Below are 16,662 nucleotides of genomic sequence, written 5' to 3'. Positions count from 1 at the left end.
ACTGTGATCCATAGGGTCACGATCCCGCAGTTCTACGCTCCATACGGTCCCTCCCAACCCAACTGTGCCACGACCCCACGGCCACGTCCCCGGAGCGGCCCCACCGAGGGGCTCGTCCCCTTTTCCCCCCCGGGCCATAGAAGCCGCACAGCGCCCAGAACCGCCCCATTCCCGCACTCCTCCCCTCGTCCCTCCCCCCGGACACAGCCCGGCCCCCGCCGGTTCCTCGCTCCGGTCGCGGATCCAAGTGATGCGGGCGCTGAGCCCCCGGCCGGGCGCAGGTTGCGGGGCTGGCGGAGCAGCAGAACCAGCGCTTCTATGGGGTCCAGAAACCGGAGCTCGGGGGGTTCGGGCCGGCACCAGCAGCACGGGCCGCACCGCAGGGACCGCCCCGCGCCCGGCCGCCCCGCATCCTCCCCACATTGACCCCCTCGTTCTCCGCCCCGTCCCCGCGCAGCCCCGCGGCCGAGCCCCTCACTCCTCACTGCACGCGGCTCCTGTCCGCTCATCGAGGATCCGGCCCCTCGCCCGGCTCCGACCCGATCCCGACCCCCGTCGCTTTGTTATTAAATCGAATCCGTCTGGATGAATCGCTCGTTATTCGAGATCCCTCTGGAGCCGGGCTGGGATTCGCTGCCGCCCATGGGGGGATTCTCTCCCCGCCCCTTCGCCCCCCCGGCTCCTCCTGCCTTCCCTCTTTTGTGCTCCTCCACTTCCCGGAGCAGCGGAGCGGACCGGGGGCTCTCGGGGCTTTTGTGCAGCGCGGGGTCCCCGTGAGACCACCACGACCCCGAGCTCCAATGGCTTCCACCGACACCCCGCTCCCTGTGCCCATCCTACCAAGGGGTGACCAGGGCTCCGTCCCCCCCGACCCGCTGCCCCTTGTGCTGAGCCCAAGTTGGGCAGGGGCTGAGCTGCTGGAGGGGGGGTCTGCGGGGAAGGAGCTGGGGGTCCCGGCTGAGCAATGGTTGGCCAACATTTGTCCAACGGTAGACCAACAGTTGACCAATGGTTGCCAATGGCTGCCCAACAGTTGATCAATAGTAGACCGATGGTAGAGGGCTCTGCATGGTTTGAAGCTACATCCGCATCCCAAAGCGGCTCCTGGACACTGTCAGGTCCACACGGTGGCACCGCTGGTGCCGTCACCATCCTGAGGATGTCGGTGCAGCCTCAGCCCCCCCAAAGCACCATCAGCATCACCAGCATCACCAGCATCACCAGCACCACCAGCATCACCAGCATCACCAGCACCACCAGCATCACCAGCATCACCAGCATCACCAGCACCACCAGCATCACCAGCACCACCAGCACCACCAGCATCACCAGCATCACCAGCATCACCAGCACCACCAGCACCACCAGCACCACCAGCATCACCAGCACCACCAGCATCACCAGCACCACCAGCATCACCAGCATCACCAGCACCACCAGCATCACCAGCACCACCAGCATCACCAGCACCACCAGCATCACCAGCATCACCAGCACCACCAGCATCACCAGCATCACCAGCACCACCAGCACCATCAGCACCACCAGCATCACCAGCATCACCAGCATCACCAGCACCACCAGCATCACCAGCATCACCAGCACCATCAGCACCACCAGCATCACCAGCATCACCAGCATCACCAGCATCACCAGCATCACCAGCACCATCAGCATCACCAGCATCACCAGCATCACCAGCATCATCAGCATCATCAGCATCACCAGCATCACCAGCATCACCAGCATCACCAGCATCATCAGCATCACCAGCATCACCAGCACCACCAGCATCACCAGCATCACCAGCACCATCAGCATCACCAGCATCACCAGCATCATCAGCATCACCAGCATCACCAGCATCACCAGCATCACCAGCATCATCAGCATCATCAGCATCACCAGCATCACCAGCATCACCAGCACCACCAGCATCACCAGCATCACCAGCATCACCAGCATCACCAGCATCACCAGCACCACCAGCATCACCAGCATCACCAGCATCACCAGCACCACCAGCACCACCCGGGGGGATCCCAGATGGGTCCACTTGGAGCTCCTGAAAAGCAGCATCCATCTTCCCGTTGCTATGGAAACGTTCCTTTTAAAGCCAATGAATAATAATAATTAACAAGATCTATTAAATAATAGTAATAAAGGCATCGGTAATGACTCGTAATTGATAAAGCGCCCTTAATAATTAACGGCGGCTCCGCGATCTGCTCCCGTTCGGGATGTTCCACCCCTCGGAGCAGGGTGAGCCCCCCGGGCTTAGCGGGATTCCGGGGATCAGACACTGATCTGGATAATGAGGACGTCTAGACTGATAAGATGAAGGGTTCCATGGGCTCAGGGCTCGTCCTGCTCCACATCCAGCGCACACGGGACGATCCCGAGGGGTGAAACTCCTGTTGGAAGGGACCCAGCGGGGTCGCCCCGTCCGGCCCCACACGGCCCCACACGGCCCCACACGGCCCCTATGGCTCAGAGCATCGTCCCGATGCTCCCGGAGCTCAGGGCTGGGCCAACCACCCGTTGGTGCCCCATCCGCTGCCCCCATCGCATCCCCAGCTCTGAACTGGGGAGTGATGGAGGGGCTGGAAGGGCCCTTCCAACACAGCGCTGGGGGATCTGTGGGTTTCAGGGTCCCTTCAACCCAACCACTCCATGGTTTCATGGTCTTTAAGGTCCCCCAACCCAACCCCGCTGCCATCCCATGGGTCTATAACCTGTATGGGCACCCGTCTGGGAGCTGCACCCATTGGGATCCAGACCTATTTGTGACTCACACCCATTGGGGATCCACACCTATTTCAGTTGTGCATCCATTTGGGACATGAACCCACTTGGGACCTGCACCCAATTGGGATCTACACCCATCTGGAGTGTGCACCCATGAAGGATCTGAATTCATTTTGGACCTGAATCCATTCGGGACCCACATCCATCTGGGGTCTGTGTCCATCAGGGACCTGCACCCATTTGGGGTCTGTGTCCATCTGGGACCTGCACCCATTTGGGGTCTGTGTCCATCAGGGACCTGCCCCCATTTGGGGTCTGTGTCCATCAGGGACCTGCCCCCATTTGGGGTCTGTGTCCATCTGGGACCTGCACCCATTTGGGGTCTGTGTCCATCAGGGACCTGCCCCCATTTGGGGTCTGTGTCCATCAGGGACCTGCCCCCATTTGGGGTCTGTGTCCATCTGGGACCTGCACCCATTTGGGGTCTGTGTCCATCAGGGACCTGCACCCATTTGGGGCCTGCACCCGTTCAGGACCCGTTCTGCAGCAGATGGGTCCCCCCTGGTTCTGTCCCACAGTGGGGTGAGATGTGGGGTGTGGGGTGTGGGGCTGCACTGTGAGCTGTGGGATTTTCTGTGCCCTCATTTCAATGCAAAGAGCCACCCGGGGGGCGTGGCTGTGCTGTGCCCCCCACCTCCCTCCAGTGCAGCCCCACTTTGTGTGGGGCACTGCACGGTCTCGGGGTGCTGGGATCCCCCCGTGGCCCAGAGGGACCCCCCCAGTCCCCTCCACTTGTGACACAGCAGCCCCCCATGCTGCCCCCCCTTTATGTTCCAGGTTCCCCCCTCCAGCCCCCACCCGTGTCCCCACCTCCCCACACTCTCCCCATACCCACAGTGCAGCGCCCCACTCTGCCACCCCCCCGTGTCCCCCGCTCCCCACGCTGTTCTCCCACCCGTGTCCCAGGTTCCCCACTTTATCCCTCCACTCGTGTCCCGGGGTCCCCACTCCATCCTTCCACCCACGTTTCCCGCTCCCCCCTCACTCCATTCACCGACCCTCACCCCCCACTCCCCGCGCTGTCCCCCCACCCGTGTCCCATTTCCCCCCTCATGTCCCAGCTCCCCCCTCCATCCCCCGATTCACATCGCAGACTCCCGGCTCCATCCTCCCACCCGTGTCCGTTTCCCCCCATCTCCCCTCCCCGCCCCCCTTGTCCCCCTCCTCCCCCCCCCCCCCGTCCCGTTCCCACGCGTGTCCGCTCTCAGGGCCGGTTCGTGGCGCCCGAACTACATCCCCCATCATCCCCCGGCGGCGCAGCGCGGGGGGGCGTGTGTTGGTTGGGGGCCGCCTCCCACCTTCAAACAAAAGAGTTTTTCCCCCCGCTTCGTTCCGCGCCCTCCGGGGGCTCCGGGAGCGGGGAGAGGAGGGGGGGGGTCGGGTGCGGGGTGGGGGGGGGGGGTCGGACCCCGCGGGTGGGGAGGGGGCGCGCGGGGGGGTCGGGTTACAGCGGGCGGGGCGGGGTGAGGTGGGCGGAGGGTCCTTTTCTCTCTGTCTGTTCCTTTTTTTTCCCCCCCTTTTTTTTTTCCCTCCCTCCTCCCGAGCTCTTTGTGTCCCCCCCACTCACACACACTCACACTCACACACACACACACACACTCACACCCCCCCCCCCCATCCCCTCCTCTCCCCGCTCGCCCCCCCCGGCCCCCCCCGGCCCCCTCCCAGCTCTTTGTGAGCCATGCCGAGCCTGCTCGTCCCAGGGATAATGGAAAGGAACGGCGGCTTCGGCGATCTGGGCTGTTTCGGTGGGAGCGGCAAAGACAGAGCCCTGCTGGAGGATGACCGGGCGCTGCAGCTCGCCCTGGACCAGCTCTGCCTGCTGGGGCTCGGGGAACCTTCCTCCTCCTCCTCCTCCTCCGCCGCGGTGCTGGTGGAGGACAGCAACAACAACAACAATAACCCTCCGCCGCCGCCTCCGCCGCAGCAGCCGCCGCCGCCGAACCCGGCGCCGCCGCCGCAGCCGCAGCCGCCGCCGCCGCCTCCGCCTCCCCCGGCCCCGAAGGGTCCGTCGGCCGCGGGCGTTGGGGCGGCGGAGCCCAAGTTGTGCGCGCTGTACAAAGAGGCCGAACTGCGGCTCAAGAGCAGCTCCAACACCACGGAGTGCGTGCCCGTGCCCAGCTCCGAGCACGTGGCCGAGATCGTGGGGCGACAAGGTGAGCGGCGCGCGTGGGGTCGCGCGTGGGGGGCGGGGGGGGGGTTTCTTTTGTGCCCGGCCCGCGCCGCTCGCGGCGTCGTTCGGAGCGAGGGGGGAGGGGGTCGCGCGTGGGTGTGTGTGTGTGGGGGGTCGCGAGTGGGTGTGGGCGGGGTGGGTGTGTGCGGGGGTCGCTCCGTCGCGCGGCGCTCGGGACGGCCCCGCAACGCTCCGCCCGTCCGAAGTGCGGCGTGGGTGTGGGGGGGGGGGGGAGGGTCGCGCGTGGGGTGGGAGTGACGGGTGGGTGCGGGGGGGTCTCTTTGTCGAACGCTCCGAGCTGCCCCGCGCCGCCCGCATTGTTCGGACCCCCAAAGGGGACACGGCGCCGGGGCGAGGTTCGGGCGGGGACCGAGCGCGGATGGGTCGCGGGTGGGGTGGGGGTCGCGGGTGGGCGCAGGGAGTCGCGGGTGGGTGCGGGGGTCCCTTTGTCGAACGGGCGCTCGGAACTTCCTCGCGCCGCCACTCCCCCTCGCATTGTTCGGGCCTTCAAAGGGGGCACGGGGGGGTTCGAGCCGGGGGTGGGGGGCAGCGGGTGGGGTGGAAGCTGAGGTGTGAGTGGGGGGTCACGGGTGGGTGCGGGGGGGCCTTTATCGGGGGGTGCCGGGAACTTCCCCGCGCCGCCGCCCCCATCGCATTGTTTCCCCGCCGTGTAACGGGGTACGGGAGGGGGGGAGGGGGGCGCCGCTCCCGGACTTTCATTGTGGGGTCGTTGTTGGGGGGGGGGGGGTTGGTCTGTGGGGTCCGTGTGGATCAGCCTCCATAGGAATGTCAGCGCCGCTCCGTCCTCAAAACCTCCCCCCCCCCCGCGCCCCCCGGCCCCGCTTTGTCCCCCCTCCCCCCCCGCCGCCCCCCGCCCTTAAAGCCCCGCACGGACGGGAACCAACGACCCCCCCGGAACCGCGGCGGAGAAAAATCCCCTTTGTGTCGGAGCGGCGCGGCCGGGGGGGTGTGGTTGGTTTGGTTGGTTGGTGTGGTTGGGGCTCCGGAGCGCGATCGGATCCGCGCCACTGGAACTCGGTTCTGCGCAGCGCGTGGGGCCCCGTCCCGCGTGGGTCCCCGTCCCCGCGTGGGTGACAGCACCGCTTTGTTCTCATCGCGGCTCCGCGCGGAGCGAGGTGGGATGGAGGAGGGTTTAAAATCGTGGATGTGTCTGTAGCGAGAGACGCGCTCACCACACCCACCCGCGCCCACCCCCACCGCTCCACGCGTGGGGTCCGCAGGGCTGGCGGGGGGGGGGGGTTCACGGACACTTCGTGGGGTTCGTGGAGGGGGAAAAATGGAGCCGGGGGGGGGGGCGGGGCGGGGGGTGAGCGGAAAAGTCGGAGCGCGGCTCCTGGGATGGGGGTCGGGGGTGCGGGGGGGTGAGGGGGGGTTACGGGGGGCGTGGGGTGGGGGAGGCCGCTGTCAGCGGGGCGGACACGGAGGGAGGGGGACGGACACGGCCGAGCATCGCTGCACTCAGAACAATGGGGCCGGGGCACGATTAGGGCAGGGGGGGGATCCGGGGGGGTGGGGGTTCGGTTCGGTCCCACCCTGACAACTGGGGCAGCGCTCAGCGCCGCGGGGGGGGGGCACCGAGCGGGGCTTCCCTTTGTTTGGGAAAGTTCAGGAGGGGAGGAGGGGCTGCGGGGATGGGGGAGATGCTGCCCGGGGGTCCCTGCTCGTTGCCCCCCCGCCCATTGGGTCCCAGTGCCGCCCCACACGCTGGGGGCCGCGTTTGGGGTCAGCCCAGGGACCCTTCCACCATCTTTGTGTCCGTGGGGGCTTCCCCACATCTGGGAAGTGTCAGCAGCCGGGTCAGGCCGTGCCCCACAGCATCCCCTGCTCTGCAGAGTGGGGAGATCCCGGCACCCCACAGCCCCCCCCACGATCCGGTGGGTGGGGGGGGCAGATTCCCCACCTCGTTCACACCGTGGGGAGGGGGGAGAAGCGACACCCAAGTGGAAGTTGTTGAAGGTTTTAAGCGGCCGCAGGGCTCAGTTCTCTTGGTTGTGCTCTGTTCGCTCCGTTCCTTCCTGGGGGGTGATGTGGGTCCCCCCCCCGGAACTGGAACTGGGGCAGAGCTCTGGGCCTGGGGCCCCTCCCGTGTGTCCCCACACAATACGGTGCCACCAATGGGAGATTCCCTTGGCGGTGCTGGAGGGGTCGATGGGCGCTCGGCCGCGGGTCGGCTCCAGGTATTGGGGTCATTGTGGCTGCAGAGTGTGGTCGGGGGGCAGGTTTGGTTGTGGGGGGCAGGTTTGGTTGTGGGGGGCTTTGTTTGGTCTGGAGGCACCACAGGAGCTCACTCAGCTTCAGGTCGGTGCCATCAGTTTGGGTTGAACAGGGGCTGCATTGACCGTAGGCCGCGTTGGCTGTTGGCCTTGGAGCACCCATAGAACACAGCGGGCGCTGGGTGCACCGGGCTGACCGCGCTCACCGTGGGCTCTGCTGACCATGGAGCCCGTTGGCTGTAGACCGTGTTGACCATGGACTGCCCTGACCGCTCACATTGACACCCCGCAGACAGTGTTCACCGTCACTGTGTTGGCTGTAGAGCACATTGACTGCAGGCCATGGCTGAGTGTGCACCGTGCTGACCACAGACTGGGTTGGTCACGGACTGTGTTGCCTGAGGACCATGTTGGCTGCACATCACGGTGCCTGCAGCGCTCGTGTCAGTGCGTGTAGTCACTGGGATACCATTGGGACGGGTGCTGAGCTCAGGGGTTGTTTGGGATTCTTCCAGCCTCAGTGACTCTGTGGTTCCCAATGGTGCTGGGGGCTGCGGGGGCTGCACCGGGACAGCGGGGAGCCCTGAGGGGGGGAGCTCAGTGGGTTCGGTGGGAGGCCCATGGAGCTGCCAGAATGGGGGGCTGGAGGGGAGGAGAGGGGAGGGGCAGTGGGAGCAGTGGGGCAGTGGGGCAGTGGGAGCAGTGGGGCAGTGGGGCAGTGGGAGCAGTGGGGCAGTGGGAGCAGTGGGAGCAGTGGGGGCAGTGGGAGCAGTGGGGCAGTGGGAGCAGTGGGAGCAGTGGGGCAGTGGGGCAGTGGGGCAGTGGGAGCAGTGGGAGCAGTGGGGCAGTGGGGCAGTGGGGGCAGTGGGGCAGTGCCGTGGGGTGATGTGTGCCCTCCTCCCCCTACTCAGACCGAGGTGAATGGGGGCTGGAGGGGGTTTCACCTCCCCCTGTGCCCTCGTTGCTCAGACTCTGGCTGCCCGTGGCTGCGTGGTCCCAGCGCTGACGTGGGCTCCGCTCCGTGGTTCCATCCCCTCCATCTCGTGGGGCCGAGCTGTGGGTTTCCCAAAGCCTGGAGCCAAAGCACCTGGGTGCCTGGCACGTGGTTTGGGGTGAGACCCAACTGTGCACCCCGGGCTGTGCGGGCGCTGCTGGGGAGGTGACGGCGGAGTCACACGACGAGGATCCCAAAGCGTTGGAAGGCGGCTCCGCTCTGCTCGCACTTTGTTGATGGGCCGCACTCCGCTCCCATCTGACCCGTGGGGCTCCGTGGGGGGGGGGCCGGGCCGTGGGTTCCTTTCTGCCCACGGACCTTCCCTCTGTCCGGTGGTGCCGCTGTCACCAGCGCCCGGACCCGGAGCCGCCCTTCGGCGGCGTCTCCATCCCGTTGTCAGTGGCCGGAGCTCCGCAATGGGAGCATCGCTCCTTCCAGGTGAAGCGCAGCGCTGGCCCATCCCGGGGGGGCTGTTTGTGGCCCCACAACCGAACTCCCACCGGCTTCAGTCGGTCCCGGGGAACCGGGGGGTCCGACGGCAGCTCCCGGCCCCGCGGGGTCGGGCGGGGGGGGCGCGGGGCGCTCAGGGGGGCGCGGGGCGTTCACACCGACCCTCGCTCCGCGGCGGCGGTTTGTGGGTGTGAGCGGAGCCGCGCTCGGTGTCGGCCCGTCGTTACGAAGCGGTTCCGACGGTCCGTCCCAGTTTCCTCCGGGGAAACGCGCGGCGCCGCGGGAGCCGCTTCGACCGGAGGTGGGAGGAGAAAATGGGGCTGGGAGGGAAACAAAGGGAGCTGCGGGGACACGGCGCCGAGCGGCGCTCGGGATGCGGGAGCCCAAATGTAGGGCAGGGGGGGAGCGCGTCCCCAACCCCCGCCCGCGGCCCCCGCCCTCGCCGCCGCCTTTGTCTGCCGCTGTCCCACCCCCCCCCCCCCCGGCCCCACTCGTGCGCTGCGGTCGCATCACGTCGCGTGGCGTCGCGCGGGGCCGTGGGCACAACCCACCCACCCGGTGCGGGGCGATGCGGGGCGGTGGGACGCTCACATCCGCCCCCCCCGGCACAAACAAGGCGCCGATTGTCCGCAGGGTCTCGTTCTGTTGGGTTCCGCGTTGGTTTCTCTTCGGTTTCTCGTTTTTAACCCAACTTTCTCCCAAGTCCCGGCGCCGCGGTGGGCGCTCCCTCATCTCCCTGATGTGCTGGGAAAGAGCCCTGGTGCCAATGAGAACCACAAACCTTTGGTCTGTGGGTGGTTTTCTGTCCCCCAAAAGGAAGAGATCCACCATCATGGGATGGTCTGTGTGATAAGAGGAGCAGTGGGTCCATGGTGGGGGCTGCTCCTGCTGCTGGGACCCACCCAGAGGAGCCCGGAGCCCCCAGCAGCACCAGCCGCCTGGGATCTGCCCTTCCAGCCCCACTGACAGGAAGGGCTCAGTGGGTCGGAGCTGAATGGGAACCCAATGGAAACGTCTGTAGGAACCACTGTGGGAATGTCGGCACTTCCCACTGCGCCGTCCTGCTGCTGGCATTGGAGCTGTGTGTTCCCATTGGTGTTGTATTGGTGTTGTGTGTTCCCATTGGTGTTGTATTGGTGTTGTGTGTTCCCATTGGTGTTGTATTGGAGTTGTGTGTTCCCATTGGTGTTGTATTGGAGTTGTGTGTTCCCCTTGGTGTTGTATTGGAGCTGTGTGTTCCCATTGGTGTTGTATTGGAGTTGTGTGTTCCCATTGGTGTTGTATTGGAGTTGTGTGTTCCCATTGGTGTTGTATTGGTGTTGTGTGTTCCCATTGGTGTTGTATTGGTGTTGTGTGTTCCCATTGGTGTTGTATTGGTGTTGTGTGTTCCCATTGGTGTTGTATTGGAGTTGTTTTCCCATTGGTGTAGTACTGGAGTTGTGTGTTCCCATTGGTGTTGTATTGGTGTTGTGTGTTCCCATTGGTGTTGTATTGGTGTTGTATTGGTGTTGTGTGTTCCCATTGGTGTTGTATTGGTGTTGTGTGTTCCCATTGGTGTTGTATTGGAGCTGTGTGTTCCCATTGGTGTTGTATTGGAGCTGTGTGTTCCCATTGGCGCTGTGCAGAGGACAGTCGGGATGTGCTCGGAGGCCTTTCCCCATCACCTCGTTGTAATTGAGCTCCTGTTGAATCCCGTTGGCTCAGTGGAGCTCAGAGCCCAGCAGGGTCTGGGATGAGTTTGTGTGAAGCCAGAAGCTGAGGGGACGCGTCCCACACCCCCATTGCCCTGAACCTTTTAACTCAGTTCTCACTCAGGGGCAGAATTTGGCTCCGTGTCCCAGTTTTCCCATCCCCAGTTTCCTGGGATCTCCGCAGCTGGAAGGGAACCATTGGGACCATCACACGCAGCTCCACCTTAGTGATGTCTCCACCAGACTGATCCACTTGTAGACAGGTTTGGTCACTTCGAGATGAGATTTATCATTTCAAGACCAGATTTAGCCATTTCTAGACCAAATTTTTCTACTTCTAGACCAGATTTAGTTGTTACTAGTCCAAATTCCTGCATTACTGGCCAGATTTTTGCATTTCTAGACAAGATTTGTCCATTTCTGAACCAGATTTCTGCATTTCTGTGTCACCGGTGCAGCTCAGGTACTGGTCCCAGTTGTGTCACCATGCTCCGGGTTTGTCTGTGCTTCCAGTGTTTGTGGATCTCAATGAGAAGTGAACAAACGTGTCCGATGGCTGAAGTTACAAAGGAGAAATCACACGGAACACGTTGGGGTCTGCTGTCAGCAGGGAGCAAAAAGGGAACCCAGCAGGAGGGAAGGTGGGAGCATCAGGAGAAGGAGCAGAGTTCTCTGACAGCTGAGGCCAGCAGCGGCCGCCTGGCATCATCCAGCTGTGTCTATGCATCATCCAGCTGTGTCTATGCATCATCCAGCTGTGTCTATGCATCATCCAGCTGTGTCTGCCCTGCCAGGGGGGGATGCGATGGCAGAATTCTGCCCTATTGCTGCTCCTGGGGGTCCCCTTCTCCTCCCTGCTTTGTGTCTTTGTGCCGGCACTGAACGTGGAGACCCCCGAGCAAAAGTGCATTTGTTGTGTTGGTTTCAGCTCCGCACAAAGAAAATGTTTTGTTAGAAGAAAGCACACACGGGGGGAGTGGGGAGGGGGCAGATTTCATACAGATTTCGTACTGATGGAGCCATAACGGGCCCCTCCTGCTCTGCTGGGGATGGCGTGGTGCTGGAGGAGGGGGGGGCTCAGCCCTTGGGGTTTCATGGTCAGGGCTGCGATGTGGAGGGGGTGGATCAGATCGAGGGTGGATCAGATTGATGGTGGCTCAATCAGCGCTGCCCTCTGGAAGTTGGGCTGCTCCCCATCCCCATGGGGTCGTTCTCCTGCCCGGCGCGGCGCAGGATCCGTCTGTCTGCCTGCACAAAGCCGCCTTTCCTGTCTGCAGGGCCGCGCAGACCCTCCCTCCTCCTCCTCCTCCTCCTCCTCCTCCTCCCCCCCCTGCTCCTCACACCACCGCTGCACCACGCGTCCTTTTGTCTGCCGCTCCATCTTCCCTTCCTCCTCTCGCTGTGCTCTCTCCCTTTTATTCCCTTTTTGGGGTCCCCTGTTGCAATGCAGACATTGTCCCATGGCTCTGGAGACCCCACCCAGCCCTGACAGTGCGTATCTACAGCCCTTGGAGGAGGGATTCATGTGAACCCTCCGCCCTCAGGGAGAGCACAGGGGGGTCACCCCCAGCACAGCGACCTCTCCTTTCCCCGGGGGAAACGGTGTCATTTGGTCCATCATCCTCCACCTGGGGATGCAGACCCCAAACTGTTTGTTCCCATCTTCCCTTTACGCTGTGGATTTGTTCGGTGTCGGTGTCTCACGCTGTGTCATGCCTGGTGTGTGCTGTTCTCTGCTGGAGTTCCCCCATTCCCATCAGCACGGCGCTGCAGATGAGCTGCTCCACAGCAGCTGCTGCAAAACTTTCTTAGTGGAAGCAGCACAGATGGATTTTGGGGTGTGAGCTCAGCGTGGAGCGACGCGTCGGCTGCTGGCTCCGGGATGAGCTTCGAGCTTTGCTTTTTCCACATCACATCTCACATTTCCAACCCCCTGCAGTGTGAGATCAGCACCCCAGGGATGCTCTGAGTGCAGCAGTGTCACTGCACTCAGTACTGTGGGCTTTGGCACAGCTCAGGGCCGGCCTCTCCATAGTGCAGAGCAGGGATGGGTGCTCAGTGTGACAATTCCTGCTGGCTGTAGCGGAGGGAGGAGACTGGACACCCTCCAGCCCCAGCAGCTGCCACGGGACCTTCAGTGAGCAGCGGGGTCTGGTGGGAGGGGGGAGATTGAGCAGTGGGGTTTGGTGGGAGAGGACACGGTGAGCAGCGGGGTTTCATGGTTTGGTGGGAGGGGATGCGTTGTGTGTTGAGGGGCAGCACATGAAATGGCAGCACCTTCTGGGCACAGTGGGGATGGTGATGGGAAAACCTTCCTCCAGCGTCTGGTTACGTGTTTTGCTGCTGGGCAGTCACCTGTTGGTGTGAGGGGGACCGAAACATCTCCGCTGTGCTGCATGGAGCTCAGCCACGGCTGTTTGTTTGGCGCAGGTTTCCAACGGCGCAGGGCTGGTGTTGGTGCGTCCTTCCTGACCCTTCTCTCTTTTCCTTCCTCCTCCAAGGCTGCAAGATCAAAGCTCTGCGGGCCAAGACCAACACGTACATCAAGACGCCGGTGCGGGGCGAGGAGCCGGTCTTCATGGTGACGGGGCGGCGCGAGGACGTGGCCATGGCGCGAAGGGAGATCATCTCGGCGGCCGAGCACTTCTCCATGATCCGCGCATCGCGCAACAAGGCCGGCACCACGTTTGGCAGCGCGCCCACCTTGCCGGGCCAGGTCACCATCCGGGTGCGCGTCCCCTACCGCGTGGTGGGGTTGGTGGTGGGCCCGAAAGGAGCCACCATCAAGAGGATCCAACAGCAAACCAACACCTACATCATCACGCCCAGCCGGGACCGAGATCCCGTCTTCGAGATCACCGGCGCGCCGGGCAACGTGGAACGTGCGCGGGAGGAGATTGAGACCCACATCGCGGTGAGGACGGGGAAGATCTTGGAGTACAACAACGAGAATGATTTCCTGTCCAGCAGCCCCGACTCCAGCATGGAGAACCGCTACTCGGAGGCCTGGCGGGTGCACACGCCTGCGCCGGGCTGCAAACCACTCTCCACCTTCCGGCAGAACAGCCTGGGCTGCATCGGGGACTGCTCGGTGGACCCCGTCTATGAGACGCCGCGGCTGAACGACCAAAACGACTTCAATTACGGTTACCTCTTCCCCAACTATGGCGTCAACAAGCAAGATCTGTACTATGGGGTGCCGGAGTCGGGCGCCCCGATGTGGGCCGGGCAGGAAAACACCAACCCGGTCTCGGTGCTCTTCTCGAAGCAGCAGCGCTCCAGCAGCACCGGAGCCATCCACCCCAACTCGCACCGCTCGCCGTCCTCTTCCATCCAGGAGCCCAACCTCTCCGCCCTGCCCCGGCGATCCCAGGGTGAGCCGCTCCAGGGCTTCTCCAAACTGGGGAGCACCGCTGCTGCCCGGACGTCTGTCTCCAGCAGCCGCGAGTGCATGGTGTGCTTCGAGAGCGAAGTGACGGCAGCGCTGGTGCCTTGCGGCCACAACCTGTTCTGCATGGAGTGCGCCGTGAGGATCTGCGAGAGGACTGACCCGGAGTGCCCGGTGTGCCACGCTGCAGCCACTCAGGCCATTAGAATATTTTCCTAAAGAGACAGAGCCAGGGTGGGGGGTGGGAGCGTGGGTAGGGGCCATGGGGGGGAGGTCCCAGGAGAGAGAAGCGATGGTAATAATAGTAATTAATAATAATAATAATAACGAGACCTGAAGAACAAACGAAGGAAAGAATAAATTAATTTAAAGGAGAAGAAGTAAGGAAAAAATTAAAAAAAAAAAAAGAAAAAAAAGGAAATTATTTTAGGAGCGATGTATGTTATTTTTTACAATAAAAAAACACTAAAGAGCAAAGAGGAGCCAATGCAGAATGGAAGCAAAGAGCGGAGCCAGAAATCGGAGGGGGCGGAGGACGCTCCGCCAGGCGGCGCATCTCAAAGGCAAAGCGCATTTCAGCCACTTCCTTGGGGCTGGGACTGGGGCTCGGCAGCATTGAGGACACGGGGGGTCCCACCAACTCATCATCCCAGGGCCAAATCCCCCACTGTCCTCCCTTTGCCAACCCCGGTGGACTCAGCTCAACTGGGAGCTCCGAAACGGAGAGAAAGAAAGAAAGAGAGAAAGAAAGAGAGGAAAACGGCCGTCGGGGATTGGAAAAGAAAAAGGAGAAACAAAACGAAACAGGAATAATAATAATAAAAAGAAAAAAAAAAAAAAGAAACCACCGACCTCTGGGATCCTGTTGAACGAGGGCACAACTGCATTACCTCAACGATGTGAACGAAAACACAAAACCGCAGCAGCTAAAGACAACGTTCCGTGTTTTCCGTTTTGGGTTGTTTGTTTGTTTTTCTTCTTTTCTTTTCCTTTTTTTTATTAATTTGACGTTTTTCTAAAAAAAAACACAAAACAAAACAACAAAAAAAAAAGAAAAAAGGGCAAAATAATAACAATAATAATAATAAACTACTAATAAAAGAGTGAGAGCGATGTCACGCCGGTGATGCCGAAGAAGGGTGGGAAGGAGCTTTGGGCACTGCTGGGTCGATCCGCGTCTTCTGATCCTCTGAGCCACCGCGGAGCGCAGCCGTGCAGCTCCTCCTCCTCTTCCTCCTCCTCCTTCTCCATGCAGGGACGGATCCGTCCGGCGTTGCCGGCATCGCTCACAGGGTATTTCCATACACGGTGCTTTCCTTTCCCTCCCCCCACGCCGGAACCGAAGGGAGACGATGGCGCATCCCGACGGTGAAGCAAAAAAACAAACCACAAGAGCCGAATGCAAAACTGGGTTTTACAGAGATATAATTTTGTTGTTGTCGTTTTTAAGCCGGACCAAAAGTTTTGTTACCCGACGCCGAGTTGGGGGGAATAAAAAGAAGAAAAAAGAATAAAATACAGAAGTATTTCTTTATGGACCGAAACCTCTTCAGCTGTCCGTTGTGTGGATCTTCCTGAGGTTGGCCGCTTTTATATATTCTATTTTTTTCAAACGAAACAGAAAATGATAAAAAAGCAAAAAAAAAAAAAAAAAAAAACCAACAAAAAAACAAACAAACAAAAAAAAGCAAAAACAAAGAAGAATTGCCTTGTTGGATTGTTGGACATCCTTTGGTCATTTCAAGACTGCTGGTTCCGTTCGCTCCGATCCTTTCGGGGCAGGATGGGCCTGTGGGTCCGCGCCGGTTTGGTGCCCAGCGATGGACGGTCGGCAGCGTTGGGTCTGTGGATGCCGAAATGCCGCAGTGGTAAAGATGAGTGTTGGATTGACCCAGCAAACACCCGAACCCTCCCCACCAACCCCCATGTATGTGTAAATGTGGGCACCACGCTGAGCGAGCGCCTCCATGTATGCATATATCGGTGGTATCTCTTGTTTTCTCCCACCCCGTTTCCTGCCCCTCACGGATCCCAGACCCTGATTCAGAGTTGAACCAATGAGTTGCACAACTCAGCTGAGATGGTTCTACAGCAAAAAAAACCCAACCCATTGTCACTGAAATCGCTCGTGATTCTTTTCTTTCCCTTGGGTTTCAGGAGACTTTTATCCCATCCTTACGGTTATTCCTGGGGACATCCCCTCTTCTGCTCAGTTTCACCCCCCGGATGTGGGCGGGCGCCGAGCGGTGAACCTCCACCGTTTGGCATCAGTGGTAAAATTGTGACCGTAGGTGGAGGGAGGGGTGGATGCTGCCGCCAGGTTCCGCAATGGATGCTGATGTTTTGGAAAAAGAACAAAAAAGAAACGCTGTGTTGCAGGGATGCTGTTAGGTTGGATGTTTGCTCGCCTCCTCCCCAGAGCTTTCAGAACCCTTTGGTTCCCATCGTGCTGTACTGTGCTCCCAGAGCAGATCGGGATGTGAACATGCACCAGGGTGGGCATGGCCATGGCCATGGCCTTCCTAAACCTGGTTCTTGTTCCACGTCTGGCTTTGGTTTGGTCCCCACAGGGGGGTTTTGGACAGCTGGGGACATTACGGTGCTCTGAGCCCTCTGTGCCACCCCCTGAGCTGCATCTGTGCCCCTGGGTTGCGTTGCAGCTTCAATGCAACCATTGGGTTGTGTTGGAGCCCCAGTGGTTGCGTCAGGTCTCCATGGTTGCATTGAAGTGTAATGGTTTGTTGGAGCCCCAATGGTTGCATCGGAGCTGTCACAGTTGCATCAGAGCCCCATGGTTGCATTGAACTCTCGTGATTTGTTGGAGCCCCAGTGGTTTCATCAGAGCTCCATAGATGCCTTGGAGTCTCGTGGAGCCCCATGGTTGCACTGGAGCCCCAGTTGTTGCATTGGAGCCCGTAGTTCAT

The 16,662-nt window shown here is 61.3% G+C and overlaps 1 protein-coding gene across 1 annotated transcript; it reads left to right on the top strand.

Moving 5' to 3' along the window:
• Nucleotides 1–4,159: 4,159 nt before the first annotated feature.
• On the top strand, nt 4,160–15,363 carry MEX3A (mex-3 RNA binding family member A). The gene is made up of 2 exons (XM_085534572.1): nt 4,160–4,964; nt 12,852–15,363. The coding sequence occupies exons 1-2, from the start codon at nt 4,490–4,492 to the stop codon at nt 13,955–13,957; spliced, it is 1,581 nt and encodes a 526-aa protein (XP_085390698.1). The 5' UTR covers nt 4,160–4,489; the 3' UTR covers nt 13,958–15,363.
• The last annotated feature ends 1,299 nt before the right edge of the window (nt 15,364–16,662 follow it).

This window comes from Coturnix japonica, unplaced genomic scaffold (genome assembly GCF_054131305.1).
Source record: "Coturnix japonica strain WE unplaced genomic scaffold, WE-NBRP24 Scf088, whole genome shotgun sequence".
Classification (NCBI taxonomy): domain Eukaryota; kingdom Metazoa; phylum Chordata; class Aves; order Galliformes; family Phasianidae; genus Coturnix; species Coturnix japonica.
This window is presented reverse-complemented; position numbering and strand designations above follow the sequence as displayed.